Raw genomic sequence first — 19,205 nt, 5'->3', positions numbered from 1 at the left:
GAAGGCTACTACTAAGCACTCCTTATTTCAAATCCTATGGCTTTTCTTCCTTAGCAATGCAGATTTCCCATGGCTCTTCTCTCTGCCTATCTGACTGCTTTATTCAAATCTTTGAACAGATTTCTCTTCTTTCACTCAAGCCGTAAATGTAGTTGAGGTCTTCTCACTCCACACATTTCCTGAGCAATTGCATCCATTCTTTTTTCTTCAACTGCCCTCCATTTGCTAAAGACTCCTAAATCTGTATCTCCAGTTCAAATCTTGCTCATGAGCTCGGGTTCATTAATCAAATATTATCACGTATCTCTTCACAAATATTTCAAATCCAACACGCCTAACACTGAACTCACTATATTGCCTCCCAAACCTGCCAATATTAGTACCATCAGCTATCCAGTTATTGAAATCAGAAAACTGGGAGACACACTAGGTTCTCTTTTCTTAATCACAAGTTCAGCACAGGCATAAATCTTCAATGCCAAACTACTCACAAATATAAATGTGAATAAATTCTTCTGGGATGTTAGGAAACTACTAAGTAGAGTGAAAAATGTAATTTACCAAGTGGTAGAGAGAAGAATCCATTCAGATCAATTGAGTTTTAGAATTGATGAAGAACATTTTTATTACCTTTCCCAGTTATAGAGATTAATATTGATCTGGATCGCTTGATAAATAAGGCCAGCCTGAAGAAGGACCATTTCAGCCTCCTGTATGTTCCCACTAAACATCAGTATGTGAGCCATTTTTGACTCTTTAGATGGAAGATCTTTTATAGAATTGATGTATTGAACCTTATCAATCTAAAAAGAGAAAAAAAAATGAAGTGGATGGTAACAGAGATAACAAATTATGGGAAAAAAAAACTGCAGACATATAGACAAGTAAACATTATTTACTTCACCAATTGCTGCATAGGCTGTCTCTGCGGTCGTCATATCTCTGTTAGCGACTGCCATAGCAGCGAGGCAAGCCCACATGGTTTGTTCCTAAAGTGAAACAGAAGAACAATTATTTCAACTATAAGCAGAACTGCCTTAAAATAAACAGTGATTTAAAATATACAAAAGTTACATTTTATTGAAAAAATTAAAAATTCCTGAGCATGGCACTGAAAAAACTAATAATTTAATAAATTAATCATGTGCAAATTTCATGGGTACTTTGTCGAAATATATTGATAACACATAGAGAACCTCTTTTGAATAAAATTTCTTACAAATTTTCATTTCTAATTATCCAAGATTTACTTTTGAACTTATGATATACTTTTAAGATAATTCAAGGTTATAAACCCTCCAGTCTTTTTGATGAGGTCAAAGTATACAATTTATAAGGAACCAGAGAAATAGTGAGGTTCAGATAATGCTATTAGAGCAGATTTCTATTAATGACTCATTGTAATGGAAAGCATCTAAAGGTCATTTTAAAAGTATATTTTAAGCAATGCTAACCCATGTAAAATCAAAAAGTTTTGTGGTCAAATATGTTTGGAAATTACTGGATGCAACCAAGTGGGAAATGCTGATCTAAAGTAGAGGTTCTTAACCGTAGGTGTACAAATCATCTGAGGAATTTTTAGAATATGCCAGGGATTCATTCCAGATCTAATAAATTAGAAGCTCTCCTGGGGTAAAACTTGGGACTCTGACTTTAAAAAAAAAAAAAGTTCCAGAGAAGATTTTTATATGTGCCACTATAGAGAAACTACTCATTTAAATTACAGCTTTTTCAAGAGTAAATCACACAGCAATATCTACCCCACTGTGTTGCTCATGTCTTCACTTATAAAAAACAGACATGCTCTCATCTGCAATTTTTCCAGCTGCTAGCTGTTACCATTTCTTTTTTCTTTTAAGTTTATTTATTTGTTTTGAGAAAGAGAGAGGGAGAGATTGTGTGCAAGTGGGGGAGGGGCAGAGAGAGAAGGAAAGAGAAAGAGTCCCAGGCAGGTTCCCCACTGTCAGTGCAGATCCCAAAGTGGGGCCTGAACTCATGAAACATGAGATCATGACCTGAGCCAAAATCAGACGCTTAACCAACTGAGCCACCCAGGTGCCCAGCTGTTAACATTTCTTACCCTGCACAAAGATATGTGCAAATACACAACATATACATAACGATGGATCTAAAATAAAATAAAGTACCTTAACAAAGCGACAAAGTCTTATAGCATCTTCCCATTTTGAACTGCTTACATATTCATGAAGAATAGCAGGATATGGTGATATGCTGATGTGATTCAGCGAGCCATCAGCTCTTCTTATAGTTACCTGATTTCCAACAAAACTCACAATATGGGGATTTTTACTAAATTCACTGTTGGAAAAAGCAAAGTATAATTTTTATTCTGAGTTAAATATATCATATATACAAAATTAGGGGAGTTGACCCTTGACATAGGTATAAAGTCTCCAAATATCTAAAATTCACTCCCAAAAAAGTTAACTTCAGGGAGAATGTATATATTAAACAAACATTTGAATCTAACTTGCTCCACTTGGAGCAAAATATAAAAGTTTAATGTAGCAAAAATCATTAATGTATTTGAAAGCTATACTAAAAGCATTTGAAATAAGTTTTTTCCCCTAAGTCTTACGGTAAATTATACAAATGATTAAAAAACTGAGCTTCAGGTTGAGTGTCCTACTTCCGCTCAGGTCACGATCTCACAGTCCGTGAGTTCGAGCCCCGCGTCAGGCTCTGGGCTGACAGCTCAGAGCCTGGAGCTGCTTCTGATTCTGCGTCTCCCTCTCTCTCTACCCTCCCTGGCTCGCTCTCTGTCTCTCAAAATAAAAAAAATAATAAAGACATAAAAATTTAAAAAAAAGTTCAGTTTCAGCTTTTGAAAGTATAAATGAATAGAAAATTAAGATGATTCCAAGATTATTTTCTCATAATAAAAAGAGGTAAATCTGAAATAAAGCGACTAACTTCATTAGTTTAAATACTTTTAAAAAGATGCTTCTCTGGTTTTGCTAAAGTTGTGAATTGAATACCAAAATGAATTCAAAATAGATTTGAAAGTTAAGCTAAGCTCAGAGTTGAGAAGCTATGTACTGTTATTTTGTCAAGAATGAGAGACCTTGCTATTTCCTAGAGAATTTAGGAATATATATATGTATTTTCTGAAGCATGTAAAATCAAAAAAAACTCTTCAGTAACCTTATATATTTTTTCTATCTTTAACATTAATCTAAAAATTCAATTCTAGAGACATATGTTCCTGAAAGTATGACAATAATTAATAATTTATGATAATCTTAGAAAAAATACAGATTGACACAAGTTATATACCATTGAAAAATCTTTAAAATATCCATATTAAAATCATTAAACCACATTGAACAAACAAACACCTGAGTTTAAACATTAGGCTTGAAAATTATGTTCATATAGGGAGAATTATATCCATATTGGGAAAATGACGCCCATAGAAGGAACAAATAAATATAATAGTATTATACAACACTTTCAACTTGACCTCCAAACTTAAATCTCATTAAGCTAGCTTTAGCTGAACCATGTGGTTGACTGAGTATAGTGAAAGGCACTTTGCAGGATTGACTTTAAATGCAAAAACATGACACTTTAGAGTTATTTACACAATAAACAATTCCAACAGTAAGTGCAGTTACCTTGCATCCCTTTCATATAATGTTTTAGGCAAAATGTCTCTGTCCACATAAACCGTATTGGGGTAATACCACACGGTAAATCGAGTATCCTGAAGTCCACAAAGAATATTGCATGTATCACTCCATGCCAAAGTATGCACCATTGTCCCTTATTTTAAAAAGAATGTTAATGCATGATTAGTTCCACTATAATAAATATTCAAATATTTTAAAAATCATTTGACATCCAGGACCCCATATAATTTCTGGTAGGTATGACTCTATTTTCTGAGTTTATAATGTTGAAAACATGTGCAAAAATTTACTTAATAATTTATGGGGATATTTGAATATTGTACCTAGAACCAGTATGTTTTTAATTTCCAAGTCTTTCTTTCAATGCATTATTCAGAAATTAATTCAAGCAATCAAAATTTTAAATGTATTATAAATATTTTACCAAGTTTGATAATTTGTTCTTCCTTCCCAAATCGTTTCACTGAAGTGATATAGAGATCTCTATTTTTATCAATGAAGGCAATTTTTCTCTCATTGGTAAGCCCCTTTTGATCCAGAGCAATTTCCAAAATTTCATTCTAAAATTTAGAAAAAATGAAAATATTGGATTAGTTTTAGTGCTTGATAGCAGATCATTTAAATTACTTAATTATAAAACTGTGTTTATTTAAAGATCAATTAAATATCACTCCCCTACTTAGAATGATAAACTGTCCCTGATAAATAATTTTAACCTGATATAATTAATAATTTAAAGTGCCAGAAATAGTGTTACTTTTTTTTTAATTTACAGGGAAAAGATGCCCCTTAAAACACTATAATATAATGTATATGTTTTTGAAACTCTGGAGGCTGAGAAACATTTCTGTCCTCCTGTCCCACCTTTAGCAGACAAAGTGAAAGGGTGAGGCAGGTTTGAATATCACAAGAGACATATACTAACTACATTTAAGTTCTATAACAAACTGTAATCTAAGAGCCTATATTTTATAGATTTGTAAGAATATATTTATGAAATATCTTATGTTTTAGAGGCTTTAATTTTATAGATTCTTTCACATAAATTTCCAGTGAGACAAAAACCACCTTCTGCTATAGGTATCACTATACATACTCTATAGACAAAAAGACTGAGATGCATAGCCAGTAAGTAATTTTACCCAGAAAAAGCTGGTAACAAGCGTATTTAGAACTTATAGTCCAGATTTCTGGCTTTAATATTAGTATTCTGTCCACATAACAAAGTATTACTGGCATATTACATTAATCTATTACACCATTATACTAGCTGGTGAAATGAATTTCCTTATAATTTGTAAATAGTTCAGCACGGATTCATTTCAACTAGATCCAAGAGGGATTTATTTACTGCTTACTATGTCTTAAGACTTGCTAAGACTTAAAAAAAATTTTTTTTACACTTGCTAGGATTTGTTTTGTTTTTTGAAGGTGTTACGATAGTACCCTAAATGTCCTTCATTGAGTACATGTTACATAAAATTCTGTTACATCCATAAAATGTTTTACTGTATGGTGGGGGAAAACGATTAGGAAAACACTTTATGTATTAATAAAGAAAGATCACCAGAAATAGTGTTGTTTGAGAATAGCAATGAACAGAGTTGCATGTTATATTTTGTAAAGGAGGAGTTAAAAACGTATATCAATTTTGTTTGTATATGCACTAAAATTCTCTGAAGGGAAAAAGGAATTTAATAACGGTGGTTACCATTATTAAATGGAATTGGACTGACAAGAAACAGGGGTGTAAGGGAGACTTTTTCACTGGATACTTTTCTATGCTTTTTCATTTCTACACCTTTTGAATTTGTTCTTCAAATTTAAAACTAATAATTAGAGGGGTGCCTGGGTGGCTCAGTCGGTTAAGTGTCTGACTTCAGCTCAGGTCACGATGTCATGGTTCATGGGTTCCAGCCCTGCACTGGGGTCTGTGCTGACAGCACAGAGCCTGGAGTTTGCTTCAGGATTCTGTGTCTCCTTCTCTCTGCTCCTCGCCTGCTCACACTCTGTCTCTCTCTCTCTCTTTCTCTCAAAAGTAAATAAATATTAAAACATAACAAAACTAAACTAATAATTTTAAAATTAAAAAAATATATATAGCCATTTTCACTAGTGGCATTGAACAATAAAGTTAAAAACATCTTTAGACACAAATATATCTCTTCTTAAAATAAATAAAATGTGCTCCTTTGTTTATTTTGTTTTGTTTTATTTTATAATTTTTTTCATGTTTATTTTTGAGAGAAGAGAGACAGAACATGAGCACGGGAGGGACAGAGAGAGGAAGACACAGAATCTGAAGCAAGCAAGCTCCAAGCTCCAAGCTGTCAGCACAGATCCCGAAGCAGGGCTCAAACTCACAAATTGTGAGATCATGACTGAAGCCACAATCGGAGGCTTAACTAACTGAGCCACCCAGGTTCCCCTCCTTTTGTTTATTTTAATTTTTTTATGTCTTTGTTTTATTTTGAGAGAGAAACAGAGTGTGAGCAGGAGAGGGGCAGAGAGGAGGAGACCCAGAATCTGAAGCAGGCTCCAGGTTCTGAGCTGTCAGCACAGAGCTTGATGTTAGCTCGAACTCACAGACTGTGAGACCATGACCTGAGCTGAAGTTGGACATTTAACTGACTGAGCCACCCAGGCACCCCCACCTTTGTTTATTTTAATGGTAAAACTCAGAAGTCAATAAGCAATTCACAATTCCTGTTGTATTTTTATAGAATTTTTTTTTCCAGTTTAACTACAGTGTTAAAATCTAAAGAAAATGCTGGCTAAAGACAGGTCAATGGGAAAACTGAAGGATGTTTGGAAATATAAAAACATTTTTATTTACTAATCAGTGCTAAAACTTTAATCAAGATAGAATATTTTAGTAGAAAGCAGTAAAGAGCCTGGATAATAGATATATAGGTCATATTCTTTTATCCAATTAATTTGCAATTGATTTTCTATTCAGAGTTTACTAGTACCTAGTCTTAAGACATTTTTAGGCAAAATACTCTATGTAGAATGCATGCCAGATTTAAATATAAAACTAATTTCTATGTTTTATTGTCCTTAAAATGAAAACATTAAATTTTAAAAAAGGAAGTTAATAAACAGTGGTTAATTAACTTTAGAAAGAGCTAATGTCCATTACCTTATGAGAAAGAAGCTTCCCATCACCTAATGGTTTTCCAGTTGATGCCTCGAAAAGAAAGATTACTTGAAAAAAAAAGTAAAGCATAAGTTAATATATTATATTAGAATTTTTATTGGTAAACTTCAATCCTAATGAGAAATTATTTAACTCTTTGGACCACAGAGTATCTATCAGAATAGAAGAGCAGCAACATCAAATTCCTACTTATTAACAGGGTAATATTTCTTAGAAAACAGTGGAACTGAATACTTCTTCCTAAACATAACATTCCCTAATTAGAATGGTTATTAAAGATATGACTTCACTTCTCCACAGGATCAACAATGGCAAGTCCTTGGGACCCCTGTGTGGCTCAGTCATTAAGTATCTGACTTTGGCTCAGGTCATGATGTCACGGTTTGTGGGTTCGAGCCCCCCCTCGGGCTCTGTGCTGACGGCTCAGAGCCTGGAGCCTGCTTCAGATTCTGTGTGTGTCTCTCTCTCTTCCCCTCCCCCGCTCAGTCTCTGTCTCTGTCTCTCTCAAAATAAAATAAAGACATTAAAAAAAATTTTTTTTAATGGCAAGTCCAAATCTAGATGTAATTTGTAATTTTCAGAACTCTGATATAGATGAATACATCGTGGACAATCATATTTCACAAAAGAAAAATGTGTCAAGTGCCTACTATAATACTAGGCAATGTGTTATGTACTGTTCAGTTCCCTGTGGTCAGTACACTACTGTGGTATAATTAGTAATTTTTCTGGTTTTTGTGCTGCATTCCTGGCAGGAAGCTTCAACAACCCTTGGAATATCTTGAGTGACAGGAGTATCCAAGTTATGCTAATGGGGAGACTCTTAGATGGTCCTAGACAGCTTCAGAAATGGGGGGGGAGGCTGGAAACTGAGTTCAATCAATGTGGCTAATAATTTAATCATGCCCATGTAATTAAATCCCATTAAAAACTCAGTGTTGCTTCCTCATTGGTGAACATACTGATATACTGGGAGGGTGATGTGCCCTGATTCCATGAGAGGACATAGAAGTTCTGTGTTCCTTCCCACGCCTCATCCTGTGTGTATCTTTTATACTAAAACTATAATTATATGCACAGCACCTTCCTGATAACTGTGAGTCATTGTAGCAAATTATCCAATTTGAGGGAGTCATAAGAGTCTCTGAGTTTGTAGCCAGTCAGTCAACAAAATGGGTGGTCTAAGGATTCCCTGAGACTTGTGACTAGTGTCTAAAGTGAGGGCGGGCAGTCTTGAGGAGGATTTTGCCTTAGAACTTTGGGTCTGTGTTAACTCCAGGTTATTAGTATCAGAAACTAATTGTAATACACTCAGTTAAGGTAAAAATGGAACAGTTGGTGTCGGGGAGGGTGGGATTCACTATGCCAACGCTAACTCATAAAAACAAGTGGTTTGGGAAAAGAAAGGATGAAAGAACAGGGGATGAGGAATGCCTGACTCTTTTTTTTTTTAATATAACACAATTTATTTTTTTAAACATATGCAATTATTTTCCGTCATTTACAATACAGTAGTTACAATGACACTCCAAACAGAAAAGCAAAGTAAAAAATCAAAACACCAACTTCTATTTCATGTAATTAGACTTATACAGAAATTAGAAGGTTAAGTAACAACTAATTAATCACCTAATTTCACAGCTATCTGAAGTGGAGGAATGCCTGACCCTTAGAAGCCACAAGGTCACCCATGGTATGAAGCAGCCGCTAAGCCGCAATCAGCTGTGAGAAGTAAAAGCCACCTATGGATTTTGAGATGACGGATCCATCTCCTGGGGAGCTGGCTCACTAGATGCGTAGGAAAATGCAAAATAATAAGAACAAAGAGAAATATACAGTCCCATAGTTATTATAATCTCTAACAGGTAAAATGAAAGTAAGAGATGGGCCAAATATAGATTCTGGCCACTCTCAATTACAGCCTCTAGTCGCAGGGGCCCCACTAAAGGAATGTGTTAGAGAGGATCCTGATTCTGGTCAGCCTGCAGTACAGCCACTATCCTCAGAGCCATTTCCCAAGGAGAAGGTTATGCTAAAATAAATAATTAAAAAGGCTAAAATAATTAGATGACGGAAAGGAGCATTAGAGATAAGGCATATTAGAGATAGAGATGGCCATCAAGGCCATCGTCCCAGCAGGGTAAAAAACTAAGAAATGGGATGAATACAACAAACATTGAAGAGGTCAAAAAATATAGGTTGGGTAGACCAAAGGGAGTCCATGTTCATGTTGGTTCCCCAACACTGAAGGCCTTTACGCAAATCTGCTTTAGTCACCCTAGTTTAGAGGAATTTGGAAAGCTGTATGGCAAAATAGCAAAGAAAAACCTCACCTCCAACTGCCTGGGGTTATGGTTCCTCAATTTAATCAAGATATGGGTTGAGGGAAGGGCCAGAGTTCCTTGGCTTAAAACTCTTTTGGGGACCAAGGTCTTATGTGCAGGAGTGGGCAAAATGGTCAGGAGCAGAATAGAGAAGTTTCTAGGACTCCTTGATATGAGGGCCCAATGCACTATGGTACCAAAACCCATTGGTGAAGTTCTAAAGAACTACAATTAAATTGACAGAACATAGGAAAGCAAGGGTTAATATGATTAAGGTGAAGTTTGCATGAAAATTGGAGCGTTTAAACAAGCATTACATGAAAAGGCTGTGTCTCCTTTACTTGAATGTTAAATGGGACTGGATATTATGTCTGACTTGGCAATACTTCTGCTACCTAGTGTTGTAAAACTAAAACCTGTTGGCAAAGTCCTACTGGCAGTCAATTACATTGAGAAGATAGAGAAAAACAAGAACTAATGGGATTAAGGTGAATATTTAAATGAAAAATGGTATATTGAAGAAGCTTTACATAAAGCAGTTGTGTCTCTTTTACCTAAATATATTATAGGGATAGATATTGTACCTAGCTGGAGAATGTTTCCCCTATCAAGTATTATAAAACGAAAGGCATGGAAAATCCACCACTTAAACAATATTAACAGGACATACAAAATATAAACCAATGCTTGGATACATACAAGCTTCTAATATCAAATGGTATAGAATAAAAGCTAGAGTGCTAAATGAAGATACATTCTTTGTATAGCAGTCTTGTGTGGAGTGTAGACCGGGGCTTATGACAAAAGCCTGTGAGCACCTCCCAGTGACAGAACTCTGGACTAGATAATTTCCATTTGGGGAAGGAATTACTAGCTTGCTATCAGATATTAATTGAAACAGCCTCTGAATGAAGAGCATAAAATAATCTTGAAACCTGAAATACCCAGGATGTCTTGGGTGATATCAGAGAAATACGCTAATGAGGAACACAGTGCTCAGTACGGTTTTATAACAAAATAGAAATGCTTTGGGCAGGAACACATCAGCAGGGGAATGCATGGAGTTTCACAGCATATTCATGAGCAGGTAGACTCATTTCCCCAGGAGTGACTCTGGAACCAGGCGAGGAGCAACAGGATTCTATCATCACTTGGAAGCTGAACAGCTCTCAACTGACCAACAAATAGCTGCGTGGCCGATGGTGGCAGTTTCATCATGAACACACAACACCCCGTTTGGAAGCTACCACTCTGACTAAAAAAGGTAAAATAAATTGGCTCAGTGAGCTGCACTGCATGCTGTTTACCCTTATGTTTGGGTTCTGACTTACTCATAGGCAGTGGTCAATGGCCCGGCCATATGGCCAGGCAGAAGGGCAATGACCCCGTGGAAATCTCTATGGGAATCTGCAGAGTGCATTAAAGTAGGTCATGTCAATGCCCATCAGAAGAACATTCCTCCAGCATCAAAAGATGATTAGAATCGACAGGCAGATACCCTGGCATGCTCACTTGAGGTAGCCATTTGGGTTAATGAAGGGAGTGGACTGAAACAATGCAGAGATGGGCTGAATCTAGACATATTCCCTTTGCATCCTCTGAGGCACAAAATGACAAGAACTGTCTTATCTGACAACAAGAAAGATTTAGAGGCTGCAGATGGCTACAGGGAAAATTCCCAGGGTGGAAGGGAGTCCTTGTATATAGCTGGCAAGTCAGACTGATGCCTGTAGCCCTGGGGGGCTACAAGTGGGTCCTGACAGAAATAGACACTGACTCTGGGTTATGCTTTGCTGACCCAGTGGTAGATGCAAATGCTCAGAGTACTATAAAAGAAGTGGAGCAGAAGATATTGCACAGTAAGTAAAACTTAGTAAGTAAAACTTTTTCAGACCAAGGAACACACTTTACAGTTCATCATGTCCAACAATGGGCAGAGATATATCTTCTGAGAGTAATAGTTTGGTAATTAGAACTAGAATGGGCAATAAAAACAATGGTTGTCTAAAATGAGGAGAGAGGGAATCTAGGCATGATGAACAAGCTTACAATCCTTCATGAGTGTGTACTCATACTCAACATGAAGTGAGCAAGGAGGGTGTCCACACTAGATAAATTCCTCTGCAATTTCAGTGGAAATACGGAACATGGGGTGAAGAAGATCCTAGTATGACTATGCAATTTTCCCCACAGTGGTAGAATGTTGGTATGATGTCTATACTTTTTTCATTCTTCCCCACATCACCTCAACTTCCTTCTTACTTGATACAATGGTCATTGAATGAAGGATACAACTACTATTATCAGAAGCAGAGATGATTCCTAGGCAAGGAACTAACTATATTTTTAATCTCCATTTCAGAATTTCTAAGGACGTAATGGAGTGGGTTGTGCTTTCACTCAATCTGGCAAATTTGGGGTTAAATGTGACTGCAGCTATAATGCCTAGTGGTAGAGATAGCCCATTAGTTCTATACAAATAGAGAAAAGGAGAAATAATAGCTGACAATAAAAGAATAACTAAATGAGTATGCAATGGGGGAAATTCAATTTTACATTAATGCTTCAAAATAATCTCAGAGCAAAAGCTGGTATTGTTTGTTTTTCCAGTATAATTAATATAAAGGGTTATATGTAGTTTCAAATAAAATAAATAAAAATAAATATTTAAAAGCTGGTATAGTTTCTTAGATCAAATACTCCAGGTGCATAAGGTGAAGCCAACAAGACTCATTTCAGACCTAAAGACACATGCAGATTAAAAGTAAAGGGTTGGAAAAACATTAATGATGAAAATGGAAGCAAAAAGAAAGCTGGGGTAGCAATACTTATATCAAACAAAATAGACTTAAAAAAAAAACCCAGAATGGAACAAGAGACAAAGAGGATACTAAATGATGATAAAGGGAACAATCAAACAAGAAGATATAACATTTGTAAATATTTATGCATTCAATATGAGAACATCCAGATATATAAAGCTCCTGTTAAAAGACAAAGGAAGAAATCTATGGTAACACAATAATAGTAGGAGACTTTAATATCCCACTTACATTAATGGATAGATCATCCAGACAGAAAATCAATAAGGTAACAGTGGCTCTGAATAACATATTGAGCCAGATGAATCTAACAGATATATTCAAAAGATTCCATTCCAAAACAGTGGAATACATATTCTTTTCAAGTGCCCATAGAACACTTTCCAGAATAGATCTCATGTGAAGCCACAAAACACTTCTCAACAAATTAAAAAGGACTGAAATCATATTATGCATCTTTTTCAACCACAAATGGTATAAAACTAGAAATCAATCAGAAGAAAAAAATCAGGACACAAATACATGGAGGTTAAATAACATGCTAGTAAATAATGAATGGGTCAACCAAGAAGTCAAAGAGAAAATTAAAAATATACACGGAGACAAAGGAAAACACAATAGTCCAAAATCTTTGGAATGCAGCAAAAGCTGTTCTCAGAGGGAAGATTATAGCAATATAGGTCTAACTCAAGCAAAAGAAGAAAAAAAAAAGAAGTCTCAAGCAACCTAACCTTACATCTAAAAGAGCTAGAAAAAGAACAGAAGCCCAAAGCCAGTAGAAGGAAGGAAATAATAAAGATTAGAGCAGAGGGGCACCTGGCTGCCTCAATTAGTAGAGCATGCAACTCTTGATCTCAAGGTTACAAATTCAAGTCCAACATAAATAAATAAATAAATTAATTAATTAATTAATTAAACTGGGACTTTATACCCATTAAGCCGTTTCTCCCTATTTTATATACATATACATATATATGTATATATATATACACACATATATATAATACAACCTTAATATATATATATAATAATAGATTCTATATATATAATAGAGACTTAAAAAAACAATAGAACAGATCTATGAAACCAGGAGCTGGTCTTTGATAAGATCAACAAAATTGATAAATCTTTAGCTAGACTCATTAAAAGAGAGAGAGAGAAGACTCGAATCAAATCAGAAATGAAAAGAGAAATAACAACTGACACTACCAAAATACAAAGGATTATAAGAGAATATTATTTTTAAAAATGTATGTCAAAAATTGGACAACCTAGAGGAAATGAATAAATTCCTAGAAACAAATAACCTTCCCAAATGGAAGCAGGAAAAAAATAGAAAACTTGAACAAATAGCCATGAACTTGAATCAAAAGTCAAAAAGCTCCCAAAAAACAAAAGTCCAGGACCAGATGGCTTCACAGGTGAATTTTATCAAATATTTAAGAAGAGAACTACAGGTCAATATCTCTGATGAACATAGATGCAAAATACCTCAACAAAGTATTAGGAAACAAAAACTAACAAAACATTAAAAATATTCACCACAATCAAGTGGGATGTATTCCAGGTATGCAAGGGTGGCTCAGTATCTGCAAATCAATCAACGTGGTATGTCACATTAACGAGAGAGAACAAAAACCGTATCATCATCTCAATAGATGCAGGAAAAGCATTTGACAAAGTACAATATCGATTCATAATAAAAACTCTCAAAAAATAGGTTTAGAGGGAACATATGTCAACATAATAAAGGCCACGTATGAAGAAAACCACAGGTAACATTATACTCAGTGGTGAAAAACTGAGAGCCTTCCTACAAATAACCTTTCCAAATGGAAGCAGGAAGACATAGAAAACTTGAACAGACTGATTAATAGCCATGAACTTGAATCAAAAGTCAAAGCTCCCAACAAATAAAAGTCTAGGACCAGATGGCTTCACAGGTGAATTCTAGCAAACATTTAAGAACAGTTAATACCTATTCTTCTATAACTATTCCAAAAAACAGAAGAGGAACTATCTTTCCATTTATTTATGTCACCTTCAGTTTTTTCATCAATGTCCTATAGTTTTATTTTTTGTATTGTCCTTATCTGTTTTTGGTATCAGGGTAATCCCAGCTTTGTAGAATGAATTTGGAATCTTTTCTTCTAAAATCAGAAAGAAGGCAAGGATGTCCACTCCCACTTTTATTCTGGAAGTCCTAGCTGCAGCAATCAGGTAAGAAAAATAAATAAAAGGCATCCAAATTGGTAAGGAAGAAGTAAAACTTTCACTATTTGCAAATGACATGATTCTATATATAGAAAACCCTAAAGACTCCTCCAAAAAACTAGTATCCAATGTATCTCCAAAGTAACTTAGCCCTGGCCCTTACTTTACATGCTCTGATTTCAGGTGAAAGTGTATCTGGTACCCACACTACTCTACCTCTACCACATTCTTTACCTATACATTGTCATTCTACCTGCCCAGCTTTCTCCAAGATACTGCTATCTCAACCATCCCCATTTTCTCCTGGACCTTTACCTGCACCCTTTCATCTGGTTCATTCTGAGTACACATTAAAGTTGTCTTCATTAAAAAAAAATATTCCCCACTCTTGAATAATCTCTACTAATTCCTTGCCTCTCTTAATACTAGACTTCCTGCAACAACAGGAATTTCAGCTTTCACAACTCCTAACCACTGTTCGACTTATTACAATTTGCTGTTCAACCTTACTACATGATGCAAAGTCTCTTGCATGGATCACCAATGACCCCTGTGTTGCCCAAAGAGTCTATTTTCAGTCTTCAAGAGTCTACTTTTAGTCTTTACCTCCCAGCAGCATTAGGTGCTCCTGACCATCCTCTTTCTTGAAACTCTTATGCAGGCTGAATATAACACTGTTTTCTCCTTACCCTCTCCTATTTTGTACCACCCCTCATTCCCTTTTGCTAACTCCTCCTTATCTGGTGACCTTTGTTTCTATGCTTTTGTTTTAAGTCACCTTTTCACAGTACAAATTTTCCCTGATTTCATCTACTTTCATGACATCAATCATTATATAAATAATGATAATTCAGAGTTCTCTATTTTCAACCCCAGCTTTCTTTGATGTCCTGAAGTAGGTCAAGTTGTAAAAACTACAGGGGATATTGTATTGAGCCGGCCAAGAGCAAATACTATCTCTGCCCCCTTCTTTGATTCACCAAAAGCTTCTCCTAGTCTCAAACATGACAGTGGTACAAAGAAAAGTGATCTTTTCTCTTTTAAAAAGATTTTCATGGAGCAAAGGGAAGACTATTGGAGTGTCTTAAAGTAATTCCCAAATTATTCCAATCCAAGATTCCTTCCCAATGGAGCAATTTCATACGATCAAACCAGCACAAAGTTTACAAAAATGAGTCCGAAATGGCATGAAAAGATAGTAGTGGCATGAATAGTCGGCCAAAGAATTGAGCAAATTATACAGATCATAAAAACACTGAAATATGTGACATGATATTTAAATTCCAGAGGTAACACTTCTAGTATATTGATTATTAGCTGTTAGTAAATCTTAGAAATGTTAAGTTTGAGGTCACTGGCTATATTCACAGAAGAAAAAATGTTGTAACAATAAGTCATGTTTTAAAATTGCCAATTTTATTCAGAAAAATTAAAAAGAAAAATACCATAAGAAAATTCTTAATTAAGCATAGCAACAAAAATTTTAAAATTTTGGCTTCCATTAAAAAATGCTTTGGGCTTGGCTACACCCATTTTTTTTTTCATAGCTATGCAAACTAGTAACTTTTTTAAAAATAAAATTCCATCCTTTTGATGGAGACACATGGATGGACTTGCCTACTTCTTTCCACAATTTCAGATGGACCTGTATTTTAGTGTTAGTGTGTAGCAGAAACTGGTAGAAAGAACAACTAAGGAGGTGGGGGATGAAAGAGTTGCTTCTAAACATAAGTAACTATTCTCTAACTTCTACTCTCCCCTTATCCAGGCATTTGTTTCAAAAAGTCATCCAGACTATATCATAGCAGCCTACCTGTGCAAGTGTTTGAGGAGAAGGAAGTCAAGAGCAATAGCATCTCTACTACTTAATCAATCACCCAAAGTGGTAGAATACTGTACTTGGTCCAAGAATCCTGCTTATAAGGGAGCTCCCAAATAGGAAAGAAGCACTGTTTTCATTTGTGAATGGCCCTCCTTGAAGGAAAATTTCATAGGTTAAAGAATTTGTTTTCTATTGTTAGCACATACTTCTATTTAACCATCATTGACTACTAGTTTCTTTTAAAAGAAACATAAGGAAAATACTTTCCTGCTCATTTTATATCAGTTTAGAATAATAATTTTATTTTGGTCTTTTTGATTTTCTGTTTACAGCAAAAAGAATTGCATGATTATCTTTTTCAACAAGCAAAATTTATGTAAATAAAACATAATTTATTGGCAGATAAATCCTTATTTCTGAAAATGTTGATAATTCTCTCTAACTCTAAAGTGCCATGAATTATCAAAGAATTAAAGAATAATGACATATGTTTCAGATGTGAATTAAATATAGAAACATTTAGAATAGTGATACCTAGTGGCTCGGTTGGTTAAGTCTCTGAGTCTTGATTGCAGCTCAGGTCATGATCTCACAGTTAGTGAGTCTGAGCTCCGCGATGAACTCTGTCTGCACTGGCAGCACGGAGCCTGCTTGGGATTCTCTCTCTCTCCCTCTCTCTCTGCCCCTTCCCTGCTCATCCTCCTCTCTAAATAAATAAATAAATAAGTAAATAAATAGAAGAAAAATTCAGAATCAGGTATGTTCAGTTGCAAACATATGTACTTTATTACAGCTTCTATCTAAAACATGTGGTGTTGAACAAGGAAAGTACAGATAGCCCATAATGATCACTGGAATTTTCAAATTTAAGTTTATTGAAGAAAAAAATCTGACTTCCAAGTTATTAACAATTACTCAGTCATCTTAAATGTGTCTATCTAGATACTATCTTATTTGATTCTTTTTTTTTAGCCAGAAAGGAAGTCCTTCCAAAACACAAATATCACCAAATGTCCTCTCTCAGAGAAGGTCAAAGGCATGAAGACACAAACACTGTTTAGGAGAATTATATTTCTACCAGTATGAGACATGATGGGATCTGAAAGTACCGAACATTAAAAAGCAGGAGTTTTTTAGCTCCTGAATTAAGGCTTCCACAGCGTGAACTAACAAAATTAACCATCAGGTCAGATTTTTTTGTAACACATCACAATGATAAATAGCATTTAGCAATATGTACCAATGGAGAAAAAACAATTATTTAATGCTTTTTCCATAAGGCTTTAGGGATAACTCATGCTCACCCTTACCTCACTGGCTCTGCTTCCTCTCATCCATTTCTAAATATTCACGTGCTGGGTCTCTGGTCCTCTCTCGGCCTATACTTCTTGAGTGATTTCCTTCAGTGCCATGGCAGCATCCGTACACTGGTGATGCCCAAATTTATATCTCTAGTCCCCAACTCTCTCCTGAATCTTACACATGTCTATCCTACTGTTTACTCTCCATTCCTGCGTGAATGTCTAAGAAGCATTCAAATTCACCATGACGAAAATAGAATTCAGTTTGTTGACCTCTAAACTTCCTCCTTCCCCATCTTCCATCTCATTCATTGAGGACGAAACTGTGTGCCTCTTCTCTTTCTCTCATCCAACATCCTTACCATGGCCAAGTCTTCATATAACCTGGTTCCTACTCACCTATCTTTCTGTCCTCTCCTCCCACTCTCTGCTTAGCTCATGTTGACCCAGTTCCATGGGCTTTTGGCAATTCCTTTTACATGTCAATCATCTCCACCTCAGAACCTTGCACTTGCTTGTCCTATAGTCATTCTCCTACCCCAACCCCAGCATGCTCTATTCCCTCACCCTGCATTTTCTTCACAGCTTATATCATTAGCTGACTACTTCTTTACATATTTATATGTTTATTTGTGTGTCTTACCCACTGTTGAAGCCTCAACTTATAGAAAAATACCTGGCACATAGCAAGTACTCAGTATCTATTGGATTAATGTCATTGACACACAGTAATGCCTAATAAAATCGGGTCACTGTGCTATGGAATTCCAAGACACCTGACATATTTATATTTATTTATAGATACTAATGCAGTCTATATTTTTATATGAAAATTATAAATTATTCATAACTTTCTAATTAATTTAAAATATATATAATTAAAATATTTATAAAAATATAAGCACATATAAGAAAAATACATAGTACAATGAAGCACAATATTTACTGCATTTACTGTTACCAAATGAAGAAAAAGGACCACTTTAAAAATCATGAAACTTAAAAAGTAACAAGACATTTTTAGGGCTTACAATCATGAACTCAAATTCTCACCAACAGCTACTAAATTTATAAGGATTTATTCCTTATCAATAAGCTTTGCTGTTGTGACACTACTTATCTGTTCTATCAATTGGGTATAATATGTCAACTTTAGTTCTTTAATTAATTCATGCTTGGAACAAATTAGGAAGTTCGTAATTCTTTCATATAAAGTTAACATATTATGGCACAAAAACAGACACACAGACCAATGGAATAGAATAGAGAACCCAGAACTGGGCCCACAAATGGACGGCCAATTAGCTTTTGACAAAGCAGGGAAGAGTATCCAATGGAAAAGAGACTGTCTCTTTAGCAGGTGGTGCTGGGAGAACTGGACAGCAACGTGCAGAAGAATGAAACTAGACCGCTTTCTTACACCATACACAAAAATAAACTCAAAATGGCTCAAGGACCTGAATGTGAGACAGGAAACCATCAAAATCCTAGAGGAGAAAGGAGGAAACAGCCTCCGTGACCTCAACCACAGCAATTTCCTACTCAACACATCCCCAAAGGCAAGGGAAATGAAAGCAAAAATGAACTATTGGGACCTCATCAAGATAAAAAGCTTCTTCACTGCAAAGGAAACAATCAAGAAAACTAATAGGCAACTGATGGAATGGGAAAAGATAGTTGCAAACAACATATAGGATAAAGGGCAAGTATCCAAAATCTACAAGGAACTCACCAAACTCCACACCTGAAAAACAAATAACCCAGTGAAGAAATGGGCAGAAGACATGAACAGACCCTTCTCCAAAGAGGACATCCAGATGGCCTACAGGCACCTGAAATGATGCTCAACATCACTCATCATCAGGGAAACACAAATCAAAACCACACGGAGATACCACCTCACACCTAC

At 35.4% G+C, this 19,205-nt stretch overlaps 1 protein-coding gene across 3 annotated transcripts in view; it reads right to left on the bottom strand.

Annotated features, from left to right (window-relative positions):
• The window catches only part of IFT80 (intraflagellar transport 80), a 156,601-nt gene that overhangs the window by 38,289 nt on the left and 99,107 nt on the right, over positions 1-19,205 (bottom strand). For 2 of the 3 annotated variants that reach the window (XM_029939966.1, XM_029939967.1), the window contains exons 14-19: positions 6,796-6,860; positions 4,078-4,213; positions 3,639-3,786; positions 2,148-2,319; positions 900-989; positions 631-803 (exon numbers count right to left, since the gene is read on the bottom strand). In XM_029939966.1, coding sequence (XP_029795826.1) covers positions 631-803; positions 900-989; positions 2,148-2,319; positions 3,639-3,786; positions 4,078-4,213; positions 6,796-6,860 — 784 coding nt within the window. Of the gene's footprint in view, positions 1-630; positions 804-899; positions 990-2,147; positions 2,320-3,638; positions 3,787-4,077; positions 4,214-6,795; positions 6,861-19,205 lie in introns of those variants that run through there. The other variant, XM_029939968.1, reaches the window with a different exon arrangement.

This window comes from Suricata suricatta, chromosome 5, assembly GCF_006229205.1.
Source record: "Suricata suricatta isolate VVHF042 chromosome 5, meerkat_22Aug2017_6uvM2_HiC, whole genome shotgun sequence".
NCBI lineage: Eukaryota > Metazoa > Chordata > Mammalia > Carnivora > Herpestidae > Suricata > Suricata suricatta.
The sequence above is the reverse complement of the archived record's forward strand: the minus strand, read 5'-3'. Positions and strand labels throughout refer to the sequence as shown.